A 15,095-nucleotide genomic window follows, 5' to 3' on the forward strand; every position below is an offset into this window, starting at 1 on the left:
ATATCGCTTACACTGTGTACACAGGCTTTTAGCAGCTGCCACAAGCTGCAGATGAAATGTCAGAATAATGAGTTACACATGTCTATTCGATGAGATCAGGGTGAGGGACGCTTTAAAAAAGAGAATATTGCTGCTGTGATCATGCTGTAATTTCCTTGCTCTGCTTTTTGTACATAAACTGGAAGTTTACGTGATCAAGGCTGACCATTTTGAAAACATGCATTCTTGAAATTAACGTGCCTCTTTTTCAGATGCTGATCATTTCTGGTAAAATAGCGGTGCGAGACACTACAACCGAAGCGGGGACTCTTGAGTTTATGTTCATAAATCCCATTCAGTACAGTAAATGGTTCAAGCTGATCACACACATTGCAGTATGCCAACGATATTGCCCCTCAGAACAAGACACTCCACACAGTAAATGTAAGACACAGATGCAGACATGCATAATGCATGAGTGTTGAGCAAGTGTTCACATTGCGATGCGAGTCTGCTATGTTGAGAGTATTTATGGCATATTGCACCGGGAATAAAGGCTCGAATACACATGTACGCACACACACGCGCACACACACATTTGCATGTACACCGGCGCTCACACGGCTGCAGACACACACACTGAACAAACTAGTGTCTGCTGCCAGTACAGACGGATGTCTTCTTGGCAGCTTATAACCCATATGAAACTACCTGCTTGGCTTGCACCGAGCCAGTAATGACACGTACACTGTATTGTTGCATGCATTAATAGAAATGTACACCGCAGTCCTCGCCATGACTGTCAGTTCTATTCAGTGTTAATGAGAAGTTATTACTATGCTGTTCTTTACATCCAGAACAGATTTAGTGTACTGCATCTATTGATCACTGAGCCGAGGAGGATACTGTGTCTGCCGGTATTCTCTGTTGGGAGAAGGCTGCACACAGAGGCCTGGGCTGCTGCACTTGGTAAACTTATTGACCAGTAAGTAGCATGTTCAAATAAACCCCGCTCATGAATATTGGCTGATATCCCATAAAATGTTGACAAGCTGTGCTGTGCTGGATCCCTGGTTGTGTATTTTGCTTGTTTCTCTGCAGATGCATGGATGGATGGGATGCTTTCAGTGTATTTTAATGAATGTTGCAGTCTGCTGTAGATAGTCAAAAAGTCATTCTTTACCGAAATGAAAAATTAAAACAACAAAGAATAGTTTTTTTTAGTGTGTGTGATAAGGACTTTGAAGTTGTTTCCCAAGCGACAGTTTTTGAAAACACTTTGCAAAACCCTAATTTCTTTTCACATTTCATTCATCATTTAATGGTTCAATGGTTTATGTTTATTCAAAATGTAATCTTCATTTACAGACCTAATGAATCCTGAAGTATCCCCTGAATATCTGGTGGATTTAATTAATGCAGCAAAGCTTTCACTGAGATCATTGAAACTTCAAACATAATGTGACGAAGCAAACTGCTCAAACAACTATCACAAATACAACTTCAGTAAAGGTCATTAAGCATTCAACTTTAATGACTTTTAATTAAGATTACAATCATATAAATGTATGAATCAGATTTAAAGAACAAAGTGGGAGAAAAATGAGAAACTCGTCTTGCTTCTTGTGTAAATAAACTAGTTTATGGGATGTTCTTGGCTGTTTTTCATAGATACTTTATATAGCGATATGTAAGATATAGGAGGATTATTAATATAACTTAAACTGCAAGTTATAGTCAGTTTTCAGAATGTTAGTTGTTAAGGGACATATTATTTTAGTCTTAAAATATATAAAGAATAGGAATTATATTTATATGCATTTAAATGTTCATAATACGGGATTGGGAGCATATCTATCGCCTCTCAACGGCTCTCAACATGGCGACAGCTAAGCTGGCGGCTAGCCGCTAAGGATGCTAACAGTGCAATCTACAGCAACAGCGTTGACGGAGCTGACAGTGTTTCCCTGAAGGGGAACTGGAGGTTGGCCCCCACGCTTCTGCGATGACGGCGTAAACTGTGACCGCCGTATGAGCACAGTACAGAGCGGCGGCTGTGAGCTAACCAGTTGGGGACGCTTACAAACACTAAAAGCAAGAGTTCCGACCTGGCTATGTAAACAAAACGTACAGAAGCTCAGATTACAACACACACACACACACACACACACACACACACACACACACAGGGAGAGTGGCTTCATTCTCTGCTGACTGGATTTGACCCCACTTGTTTCACAACCTACTTGTGAGTTGACTTGAGTTGGGGTGTCACACATGGAGCTCACACTTTGACATTCATGAGCTGGGAATTAGATTGAGATCTGGACCTGATGAGTTAAGTGACTCAAACAAGGGGCCGTTGCGTCTCGCATCTGCTGTTTGTTTGAAATGGAGCTCTGGCGATACCCATCAATCACAGTGCTACTTCAATTTACACGTTTCTGCAAATGTTGCAATTTTTTTCCCAGCACGATCAACTAATGTAATGAGCTTAATGCAGGAAGCTAACGGGTGAGGTTGGAAGGGGGGTGGGGTTGCTGATATGTTGCTGATGGGGCAATGAAATCCTATCATAAGGACTGGAGGCCTACTGGGTGGTAAACAGACCTATATATCAATCAGCTGAGGAGGAGAGGAGAACACTGGAGCCTCCTCCTTCCCACACACAGCCTCCAATTAAACAATTAGGGGCCGAGGCTGCTCTAATTGGAAACATGGCTGGTCCTGTTGCACAAGGGCCTCCACTCCATCATCAGCCCCTTTGGCCACCCTACTCCAATGCCACTCAGCATGCCCTTGGGTTGAACTCTAACATCCCCAGTGCTCTCTGTCTCACTGCCCCCTCCTGCTCCTCCTCTCTCTGTCTGTGTGTCTCTCTGTCTCTCCCTCTGCTTCTCTTTCTGATCTAATTGCAGCAGTCCATATGGATGGTGGGAAAACTGCAGTGTCTGCAAACCTGGGTGTGTTTCCTGAGGCTGCTGGGTCCTTTATTACGGCACGAGCTGCAGTAATCCAAAAGTAAGGACTCAGGATTGCACCGCATCAATATCTTGGTGTGTGGCCTCTTTCATGTGTACTTTTAAATTTAGAATTTTGTTTTTTTTCCAAGACAGAAACTACTGTGACAAATATTCATGTTCTGGAAAAATAATAGCTCCACATAGAAGCAGACGTTGTAAACCTGAATAATCACACCACCTTGAAACACCGTGTGAATGCTGTTTCCTTGGATGGGGCCCGTTACCTCAGTGTCACTGTGAAGAAAATGACAAAGCACCATGTCACATAGGAATGCCGGGCATGTTGTAGCCAGTCACCCAGGTCAGCCTCCTGACAGCGGGCCAGTTTTATGGTTTTGCTGACTGCTGCTTTTGATGGTGTAATTGTGACAATGATCTCATTCTCTCCCTCTCCCTGCCTGGTCTCGACGAGCTCTGTGCTCAGCCTTCTTCCCAGCGGCTGGCAGTCAGGGGGGAGAGGTGGGGGAGCACATTTCATTAGCTTTCAATTCATATTGAATTTATTAATCCCATGCTGGTTCTGCAGGGTGGGGGCAGCTCAAGAAACGGGTGGGGGGGGGATATCTTCGATATAGACACCTTTTTCCTCCATCTGCTTGCAATGTGTGCGCAAAAGTGTATGAAAGAGGAGGGAGGGAAGGAAAGGAACCAAGAAGGCGGGAAGGGAGAGGGAGAATAACGACAGCCCTAACAACAAGGGCTTGTGAATAGACTGCAGCGGGGGGGAAAAAGTGTGTCAGATCATTTACCAGCGGGGATGCACGACTTCGTCTCTTTAAAGTGCAGCAGCCCTGCAGAAAGGCTCTTGTCTAGTCAGCACTGCAACAAAGGCACAGCTATGGCTTTATTTACGCGCCTCGAATGTTCCTGTGCGCACAGCGGCAGCACCCGAACAACTAACCCCTCGGCTCCATCAAGGGAGGGAACATGGCGCTAACCTCGGCCAGACCTCACCCCAGATTGAGAGGCAAAGAATTGTTGCAACAACTGAGCTGACAAGCACGTCACACTATTTACCTAGAGAAGTGACTCAACAAGGAGCCGCTCTCTGCCTAACTGCCTCTGAATGACCCTGTTTGACGTTGTTCTGAAGACACTCTTGTTGTAGCACAGTGGTCCTGTTACAGAGCAGGCTGCAGGCGTTTGAGCAGGTGTCAGCTGAGAGAGAACTGAAGTTTACACATCCCTTGTGAGGACAGTGTACAAGCAGGCGGCCATTATTTGTTCATGTTACAATGCCTTGTTGACCCGCAGAACTGCCAGGAGATTAGTATTTTATTTCTCTTTGTTAGAGCGCTCCTGGTTCACAATCTGCTCTCCCTGACCCCTCACTTAGCGAGCCTTTACACACTCCACCCGGCTGCTCAGATGGAGGCTGAGGGCACGGAGCCAGCCCCTCTGCATCCTCAGCACTCTGCAGCCCTCTCAAGCTAATGACGAGGGCTGCTCCCACTTTGTCATGGGGAGAACTCTCAACGTGCCATTTCTGTGCTCGTATCTGTGTGTGGGAGGTTCCAGCTCACGTTTAGGTGGTGACAACCCTTTTTACGGTTGGCAGCAGATTGAGGAATGTGCCTAGAGTAAGTTCAGAACCTGCTGTTGCGTCATAAGACCTATAGCCGATCAGCCGCCCCCTAACATACTTGATCTGACAGAGATCAGACCACCCCAGGAACAGACACTGGACCCGCTGGCCTCCAGCTCACAGCCACCGGTGCCAGATATTGCATTTTATTCATCAAATTATAGTTAGGTTTCTACACAGGGTTCCTTGATGGGGTTTTAAACGCCGAGGTTTACAAGCTATTCAAAAGGAGCAAAGTTTGTTCTGTAGGGATCATCAAGAGGAGATGACTGCATCTTTATAAAGGTCTTGAAACTTAAAAAAAGAAAGAAGTTGAATTTCCCTTGGGGCCTGTACGAGTGGAATATTTCTACGCTTCCTGCGCATATTTCTCAAATTTATGTGAGCTACATGTAAAATAATAACTGTATTTATTTTGAACACAATGCAATACCAAAAGATATTATATCAATAGCGACACGCTGACACCATGATAACTTCACAAATATCCCATCACCAGAAACATTTAAATGAACTTGAGCCAAACTAGAGCCAATTAAATGCTGTGCATGATGTTCTCTGTTTCCCTCAGTTCACAGGTCAAGTTTTATTTCCCTTGCCTGGCTTACGAGCCAACTGCATCATTGTGTTTTATGTTGAAGTACAATAGATTTACTCTACTCTTTCCCACATGAAACTTCTTCAGCAGACTCTAGAACTTGTGCCTTTATTTTCAATTAAAAGTGAATTTCGTATTTAAATTAAATAAGACACTATTTCACCAAAAAAGCAGTATATTTGCAAAGGCGTTAACTGCCATCCAGAGAATATGAACCAAATAGAGTGGATACTGGAGTCTCGTGCGTTTTTATATTTCATATCAGCCCTCTGTGGTTCCTAAAACATCATCAATATCATTTAAGCTCAACCTTAGCTCTCATAATGTTTTTATTTCACATTTTAATAACTTTGCAGTCAGGGCCAAGTGCCATTATTTGAGTAAATAAATGGAATGAGTGCTTCTTCTCATTCTTTTTAAAAGCTCTCGTCAATCCATCTTTGCTCAATAAGCAGTGTGTATGTTTGTGTGTGACAGAGAAGGAGAGAGCTCACGTCTCTGTGTGCTTCAACATGGGGGCTGGGAGGAGGGCTGCTTTATGTGAACATGGCACGCTTGTTGACCCTCTTCATAACTATTCCTCCTCTGCAGAGGCCTGAGAATGGGATATAACCACTTAGCCTCTGTAAACACAAGTTAAACTGTTGAACTCTGGGACCTCGGAGTCGCGCTCTTAACCGCTGGATGCTTCAGCTGTGTCTGCCAGTGAGGGGGAAAACCTCTCCTGTCTGGGTGGTCAATTGTATTGATTTGCAGAAAGCTTTTCAAATAGGTCACGTGGTTCTTGTGATCTCTGGGTAGCAGCTCTGTTCGCCCTGTGTCAAAGGGCATACACAGCTACACATGAACACACATATATGAGAGGGGGAAGCCTCACATTGCTTCAAACTACATTCTCACCCTGAGTATTTGAGCATGTTAAATATATTCTTCTGTCCGATCTGATCACAGGCACTCATTAAAGTCAGCCCATGTTCTCTTTCTGGCTAAACCTCAGATCTGTTATTCCCTTTCTCATGCAGGATTTAGTCACACAACAGTGGGGCTCTCTGGCAAATGCTCCTATAGCAGAATGGCAGGGACCACAGAACATGTCAAAGCAAATGTCAAAAGAGCAGTTGGGCCAACTCCAAACTATCTTACACTATCATTTCCCCAAAATTCTTGAGTGCTTCAGGGAGAGAATATATATATATATGACAGAATGTCCCCGTGGGACTTAGATAAGAGGGAGCCGGAGATAAGTGAGAGGAAACCATCAGCAGATATGATAGCAATCTGGGATCCACATTAGTTACCCTACTATGACAACTGTGCTCATCGGCCGTGCTATTATAAAATGTTTTTTTTCTGTTAAACAATCTCATACAGATGGTATCGCGCCACCTTTGTTTTTTTTGCATCAAGGACAGTGGTGACAAAGCGTGGGAAGCACTGAATGTGAGATGATCATTGATTCCTATATGGGGAGATTTAAGGTTGAGAAAGCTGCTCGATCCTTTGGGATGAGATGAAAGACACAAAGCTCATGCCGCAGAGCCATGGAGACGGCACAATACAATCACAAAACTCTTGTTATACATTGTGTTGGTAATTAGTTCAAAGTGATCAAACAATTAGCATGTCTATACTGAATCATATCATTTTGATCAGGAATGTTTCCTGTGTTCTGTTTCATGTGACACTTCTCTGGCTTTGGAGCAGTGTGGACTGTAGTCAGAGAACATTTTGCCTTCAACTGTCCACAGTGTTTTCATCCTCTGCAAGTCATGTTGGTGAAGGATACCCTCATTAATATGTGGAACAAATTGATCTCATTACTTGTTGCTGTACAGTATTATCACTCTTAAGGCTGGCACACCTTTACGACTCCATCCGCGTTTCAGGAGCAGCCAGCTGTTTTCTGGCCCCAGGACCTGCTGTCATCACCACCTTCATGGCCTGGTTTCCCCAGCTCTCACTTTCAGTTTTACAAACAGGAAATGCCACTTATGATTCTATGGCATTGTTTAATTCTGGGCACAGACGAAAAGATCTGTCACATTGTTGCACGCAGCTCTGATTTATGGGAACACTGCCATATACTGACTTAAAACATTACAAGGCAGCAATGACTTCATAAGAATAAAAGTTTATGATAACAGAGACATTTTGTAACGCTGGGATTACATGACAACAGCAAAGGTATTACTAGTAGAAACTACTCAATAAAAGTTGTGCTTTAAGGGAGAGTGATTATGCGCTAGTGTATCAAGGGATGGCAGAATGAATTAAAATGAAACTACCTTGACTAAAGACAGCTTACATTGTACTATAATTAGGAGGTTTTGCACAATGATGAGACAAGGACTTGTTAAAAACTCATTAAACCTACAGCACTCACACTAGGAATTAGAGGAAGTAATATTCTGGCTGAGAGTGTGCCCCGGGGTAAAAATGGAAGGAAAGTTCTGTTGGCTAAATTTAGTTCAAATTCCCGGGTTGCCTGAGTAACTAATTGTGTAAAACAGAATATTTGAACCTAAATAAATAAATAACAGGGATTGTGATTGAAGAATGTGTTAAACAATTTTGTATGTGCAGTATAATTTGTAATAGTATTGCATCCACGGTGAAAAGAGGTTTTTTTTTTTTCATTTTTGAAAAGAGCTATGAATGTCAGCTCCAATAGCACTGCAACAATTATTTGCATGCACAGCCCACAGAGGAAACCTATACCCGGTGGTAACGCAAATCCAACTGGACACAGAGGCCCTCTGAAGTCAGTTAGCCTTAAGCTTAATGCTGAAAAAAAACTTTTTATTTGGCTTATTTCTCTTACAGTTTGCAGCTGTAATTGAAGCCATTTTGGTTTGGTCCAACACCAGCGTGGATGGCAGTTGTATGAGATCAGAGGTGCAGTTCTCAATTGTGTGATGTTTGGCAATATTTTGGAAAAATTATATGTATAACTCATTCTACAACAAGAAAAAAAGACGTTAAATTATATACACCTGTCAGGTTGCAGTAAGAAGTAATTTGGAAGGAAGTGCTGGCTGCAGCCAAAACCTGCTAAAAAACTAGAAATGCAGAATAATATCCTGAAGACAACCATCCATCCTGCTAAAGTGTCCTTGAGCAACGTGCTGTGCTGGTTGTGTAGTTGCTGCTCCACGACAGTGGCAAGAAAAAACTGTAAACTTGTCAAAGCTTAGCTGAAGAAAAGTGACCAATTAAGTTGGATTGATTTCTGTTGTGCATAACAGTTACAGTAATAATATGGACGAGTTGGTTTTATTCTTTCTTCATCTAAATAAATAGCTGGATAAATGTGTGTATTTTAGACCTACTGGAGTTTTTATGACAAAGTAACTCATACTGTGTCAGTGAAAAGCTGGTGTCTGTTGAGCCTCTTATAGAGACACTGACATGTATATTTGTCTATTTCATATATTTGCCCTTGTATTTTACTTACCGCTAACTGTATTTGATGTGGCGTTTTTTATTGCAAGGCTTTGAAACACACTCATACATCCTTTTCTGTAAACGTGTCAACAAACACATTTTATTCATTTATATGTTGAACTCAGTTTGTCCTCTTGTTTCAATTGCTGCCTAAATGTGTCTTCAATAATATGCATTTGTTTTATTCGTAATAAATGTTTGATATCACCGCTTCCTTTATCTCACTCAAGCCACACTCGGTGGAATTGGGGTCAAGTGAATGTATTTGATTGAAATTAAGCAAAACAAAGGGCGCATCAGTGCATCTTGGTTGCACATTTCAATTGCAAGTGCAACATCACATGCGCTAGGTGGTGCACTGTGTAAGTGAGCAAGTTTATGTGGTTTGATCATTGGTAACAAAATCTGTTGCTCAGTAGCGCCACTTGCGCTGGCCTAGCGGCAATACCTATCAGTCTTGTGTTATTACAGAACTCATGACCACGACAGTGTCAAGTTAGCCGCACTAACACACGGAACCTGCTGTCAGGACTGTCAAAATAAAACGTGCACCGTTTTTTGCATGTAGCAGCAACTTTGTATGACATAAAGTAGTGCAATAAACTAAAATATATAATTTAGCCATTAAATATATTTAACAGCTTCAGGTTTTAATATAGCAATAATCATAGTATTAGACATAATATTAAACTAAACAATGCCATACTTTTACTTTGCCGGAAACGTTGGCTACTTTCTGACGTGTGTCTGTCTGTCTTCGGGCGGCTTGACAAAGCTTTGACCACGAATGAGCCAATAGGCTGTGGAAGGCAGAGTTGTCCCTGTGGCCGCCATTAAAGAAAGGAATCCATGAATTCAAATGGAAACCAACAGGAACCGAGGCAGAAATTATGACCGAAATAATCGTTAAAATATAGGCCGATGACACATTTCAAGAGGTTTTTACAGGATGTATTTCGTTTTTAGACACATTTTTGCGATGGAGGAGTAAGACAGGACGTCTTTATTTTTTTAAGCAGAGACCGTTTTGGGGCTAAGGGGGAGGGGGAGAGTTGCTTCTTTGCTCTCCTTTTCTTTTTGTTTTATGAACATTTTTCGCAGCCTTTAATTAGTTTTTACTGTGTGCTTTTGAGATGTCGACGTAGAGCCCACACACTCTCTTTTATGCGCTTTTAGCTCCGGCGGGGGAACTGCAATCGGAAGGTTGTTGAATTAACTATCCTCCAGCCAAATGTTCCAAAAAATATTTCTCGTTGATTGAGCCTGAACATCTTTTGAAAACACAAATTCGCCAATTGTTCTTTTTTTTTTCCCGGGAAGTGAAATGATGGAGAGTTGGATCTCGCAGTGAAGAAGGATGAGTTCTTGTTATGTACCAAACGGGGCCAGCTTGGAGGATTGCCATTCCAATCTATTCTGTCTGGTAAGAGATTTAAAACTAAAGGAAAGCAGCCATTTTTAACTAGCTGAACGGGGGCTAAGCTAACGTTAGCCACACAGGCATCAGTTGATAGGAGCTTAGCTAGGCTTACGGCCTGTCGAGCTGACATCATTTCAGGGCAACAAGGCATCCCAGGTCGCTCGTGTTGCCTTGTTCCCTTGTTTTAACACTTTGTCACTTAAACCTGGCTGGAACGGTCTGTCTGTTACAATCTTCTTCCTCTTACATTTCCATTTCTTCTATTCGAAAACTAAACATTCAAGGTTAACGCCACTCGCTTGTTCAGCTTTATTTACTACATTGCTCTGGATAGAAACATCAACATATCGCCTGTTAGCACGGGAATACAATGTTGTGCATTTTACTGCCAAAAAGCGCGACTGCGTGTCCCAGTGAGTTACTTGTTGTAGCACTTTCGCCGTCTCTCCTCGACACCTTGTTTATTATTAACTTGCTATCTCGTTATTACATTTCCACTATGTTTTTATCAAGTGGTGACCCGCTAAAGCAAACACCACATGCACTTCAGTTTGCAGCTTTAACTTCAGTTTGCGGAGACTAAGAGAGCCACTGAGCATTAGCTGAGGAATGCTTTGTTGTTGTTTTTTTGCACAACTCTAACAACTCCTGGAGGGACGAATGTCAATGCCTAATTTGCACACCTTGTCGATAAAAACACGCCCCTTACGCTTTGCCCAGAAAGCTCTTTTTGTTGTTGTTGTTGTTGTTGTTGCAACAAGCATGCAACAAGATCTTTTTTGGTAACAGTATTGGTTTGCAAGCGTTAATTATTGATGTAATATCTCATCTTGTTTGCCAGTGCGGGCTTAATCTCCTCGGACTTCATTTTCTAGTATTCACACCAACTAAGGCACGGGCCCCAGGCTGATTATATAATCTGTGACATGCATTCCTGTGCATTTCAGACAACTAGGTAACTACATATCTGAGCTACACTGTCTGCTACTCTATAAGGTTGCGATGAAGCGTACAGTGTATTCCCCTTTCTCTATCTTTTCATATGTTGTCAGTTGTGGCCAGCTGATATTAATACCTAAATACACGTGGGATATGTAGTGCAGTGAGCATCCACCGTGTAGTCCAGTCTTCACCCCAGCAGCATATGGAAAGTTGTTGCTTGTGTGTGCAGCTCTTCCTCTGGCTGTATAACCAAGAACATAGTTCGGAATGTGTTTGTTGTTGCAGTTAATAGGCTTGTCAGCAGGCTTAACCACACTTTGACTTGTAGGTTAGCTGAAGAGTGTAAGGCCTACCTGCTCGAGCTCCTCTGAACATCCTGCTTCCCAAGCTGGAGATGTGTTTTCTCGAAGGCTAAAATGTCACCCTTCCAGAAAGTAGAGTTATGTTATAGATTAAATGACACACGACCACTTTGCGGTACAGTGCCACAAGTGAAAGACCACAAAGTACATTGATCCTAGATTGATTTAATGTGTATGCAAAGGAAATGTTGTTCAACGTTAAGTGAGCAGCAGGAGTAGAAAGGCCTCAATAGTAGTGTTGACACAGAATGTAGTATAATAACAGCATAGTGAAGTACTACACTGCTCATGCTACAAATTGACACAGCCTCCAATCTGTCCGCCCCCCCAAAGGTAACATTTTATTGCAGAAAAATCCCCACTCTCTCAATACTACTTAGTTGGGTCGATTGTGTGTGCTGAACTCGTAATTACAATGTTTACGACGGCACTTGAAGGCAGCGTTGGCCACAGTGGACAGCAGAGGTAGAGGCTGGTAGTTGTGGTGCTGTGCCTGTCTGGCTGACTTTTTCCTGCACACTGAGACTAAGCACAACACCACTGCTGTTATGACTCACTCACTGAACAGACTCCACTTTGTGGTTTTATAGTGAAAGAATGCGAACACATTGTGGGACTTTTTCCCCCTCTTCGTTTTTCAGTGGATGGTCTTCTCTGGAGTATGATTCTACTTGTTGCATACTTTTTTTGGATGGGGCATTTCAAGTGGGTTTATGGGAATTAACTTGATGTGTAAATTCAGTTTAGTCTGTTTCTGTATTATTATGGACCTTAGTAGCTGACATTTGTAGTTTGAGCTTCCATGCATTTCAGCCCCGAAGGTTCTCAGATTTAAAGAAGCACTCAGCAAAAATAATCTGTTTGGTGATTGCATCGTATGTGACAAGAGCTCTGTTTTAATTTCAATTTGAATCTTCTTCAACCAAAAATGCAAACACACACTTGCTTGGTCAGTGACCGGGTGAAGCTGAGGGAGAGGTGACAGACAGGAAGAGAGACTTGGTAGGAGAGGAGCATCTGCAGCATGATTTGAGGGGCTTCACCTGTTGCTTGTCTCATATCGTGAGAGGCAGGAAGGCAGCTGTTTGAACACAGCGCTCCCTACTGAGACCCAGAACCCTAAGTGGCCAGAGGGAAGGTGAGCAACTGGGATAATCAGGGCCTGTAACACCCCCCCGTACGTGTCACCTCAAGGAAGGAGCACTCCCGTGCTGTATCCAGCACCTTTGGCCTTAGATTCCCGCCGAATGCAGCAGAGTTGTTTTTGGCTCCCGAGTATGAAAAATAAAACTTCTCATGACCCACGAGCAGTTGCTCGCATACTTAAGCATTTGCTAAGATGCAGGCAGGTGGCGAAATTGAAAGTTTCATAGAAGAGAGTCGTGTGTTTGAGGCTCACTCGCGCACAAAGCCTGGAGAGCTTGGCCGTTATCCGTGGCACCCTCTGCTTCTGCACACAGGCTGTCACTCATGTATTTTGAACGGACAGACGGAACAACTGCAGAAGGCACATTCATCCTCGGTAGAGCAGTCTGCCTCGTGGATATTGTTGGTGAGGAGTGGAGTAGTGACGGGTCCAGTCTTTGAGAGAGGGGCTCTTCAGTTCTGCCTCTTCAGGCTCAGGAATACCTAAAGACAGAAGTTAATTTTCTTATTTATGATCCAGAGGTTTTATACTCCATCACAGGGGGACAAAACTACAGGCAGTGTTACTTTCTACACCATAACTTGTTATGACTTTTTGGAGTGCTATTGAAAATGCAGTTTAATGGCAGTTGACTTCATAAATGATGTAGCCTGCTGTGCAGCTAGAGAGGTGGCTTGTTTAAGAAGAAGTCTCTTCAAAGACCTCTAAAGTCATATTTAAAGCTGGAGGAAGTTGTAGAAGATGTGACTAGAGTTAATGGCAAGGCAGATTTTTCTTCCAATGCTTGCAATCACTCTTTATTTTACTGTTTCAAACCCAGAACGTTGCCACCGAGCAGTGCAACACAAGCCTTAACGGATCATCTGTGTCCAGATGATGATGTGCAAACACAAAGATAAAGGTCTTGTCTCTTAACAATCAGCAGTGCAAATACTTGGCTTTTTTCCTGTGTAAACAAAACGGGTAGAGAGAGCTGTTTCGTTGAAAGTGTCTTCAGACATTTTTTTTGTTTAATTCCGATCCACACTTTCTCAAGCATGCGGCCATACTGTATACGTGGTGAGACTACCGACTGACCAGAACCCCCACAAACGTCCATGTTGTCACTTTTGAACTTCACAGAATTTCCGTTTCTCACCACATCCACACAGTATTGAGCTCAGCTACTCTCGCTGGGATTGTGAGGTAAAACTCGTTGGCCTTTTTTCGCTCTCTGGCATCCAAGCAGTGCAGAAGAGAAAAGAGCGCTCTGAATGTCAGTGAGTACTTTTCAGCTCCACACTGCAGCTGGGCCACATCATGTATCGCATAAATTGTTCTTTCACTGTAACAAACGTTTGCAGCACCTTTTCTTTTCTGTGGTGAAATTCAGTATTATTGCTGTCATTTCAACACTTGAAGCCCCTGAACAGAAAACTGTTGATTTAAATGTCTCTAATTGTAATAACTGTGCTGTGTGAGATGCACCTGCAGTGATCGTTATTTGAGAGAAATGATTGGAAAGAGCTGATGTAGATGTGATGCTTTTAATAATAATCTAGTTATCTCATTTCAGATAATAGGCACAAAGCGTTCAATAAGTCATTTATTACTGAGGATTTCTTGTTGACAGTAAAACACCTGACCTCTATACCACAGTTGCTGTAGTGAAGGTTTGCATTGTGCCACGTGTTTCTAAAGGAAAGATTCATAATGTATTCAATTGCCTACTTGGCAGAGAAGCTGCAGCATAGATGCAAACGTCCCGATGGTGGCAGAAACAGTCCCAGAAAGAGGTGATGAATGGAACTGTAATGTAAGATGAATCGTCTGGCCTTCTGCTCTCGTAGACCGTTGTATTTCAACCCGCACATTAACGGCAGTGGCATTAATCAGCATTCCGGCTGCGACTGCTACTACAGCCGCTAAGTCACAAGAGAGGAGGCAGGTCAAAGTTTCCGTGCCCACAGGATGTTGTCAGTTGGTTCAAGTTGCCCTGCGTGAACAGTTGAACCGCAGTCACTGTGGTCAATAACAACAAGCGTGATGGTGTTTTCTCTGCGTGCCTATTTAAAAAGTCACCTGATACCAGGCTGGCCGTTTATTAAACGGTGAAACCATCTCCTGTTCACTTGCACATAGAGCAGCTTGTTTGCTTGAATTCAGAGATTGCCTTTTTTTTAAACTCCATTTAAACCTATTTGCCAGCTGAGAAAGTGTGTCATTGTCCAATGTGTTTTTATTCTATCTTTACTTGAATAACACACGTAATTGATTAGTATAAGTTGTCATCAGTTGGGCTAATGTTCATTTGATTGACTATAGTAATTGATTGTACCTGCTTAATTGCTGTACTCGAATTTGATTTAGTTGGAGATTGGATAGAGAGCAGCTTGCCTTGCCCTATATTCCTTTACTGTAACGTCTACTTGGAAGGTGATGCAGCAGGAAATGTCTCGGTCGGGTGGCCTCTTTACTCTCACTCTGTGTGTCAAGGCAGTTTCGTACGACTTCATGATGATGCAAATACAAGACAGCCCTGCTGTGTGCAGCACGTAATCATGTCAGAAACGTGTGATACCAAAATGTATGAGGAGGAGAGGCCCGTAATAATAT

At 42.8% G+C, this 15,095-nt stretch overlaps 1 protein-coding gene across 2 annotated transcripts in view; it reads left to right on the forward strand.

The window, feature by feature from the left end:
* Nucleotides 1-9,417: 9,417 nt before the first annotated feature.
* Nucleotides 9,418-15,095, forward strand: part of med13a (mediator complex subunit 13a) — a 71,068-nt gene continuing 65,390 nt past the window's right edge. Inside the window, exons 1-2 of one of the 2 annotated variants that reach the window (XM_031857435.1) lie at nucleotides 9,418-9,832; nucleotides 9,950-10,052. In XM_031857435.1, the coding sequence (XP_031713295.1) occupies nucleotides 9,987-10,052 (66 nt within the window). In that variant the 5' untranslated portion in view covers nucleotides 9,418-9,832; nucleotides 9,950-9,986. Of the gene's footprint in view, nucleotides 10,053-15,095 lie in introns of both variants that reach the window. The other variant, XM_031857436.1, reaches the window with a different exon arrangement.

The sequence above is a fragment of the Anarrhichthys ocellatus genome, unplaced genomic scaffold, assembly GCF_004355925.1.
Source record: "Anarrhichthys ocellatus isolate YVR2014 unplaced genomic scaffold, GSC_Weel_1.0 scaffold18, whole genome shotgun sequence".
Classification (NCBI taxonomy): Eukaryota; Metazoa; Chordata; class Actinopteri; order Perciformes; family Anarhichadidae; genus Anarrhichthys; species Anarrhichthys ocellatus.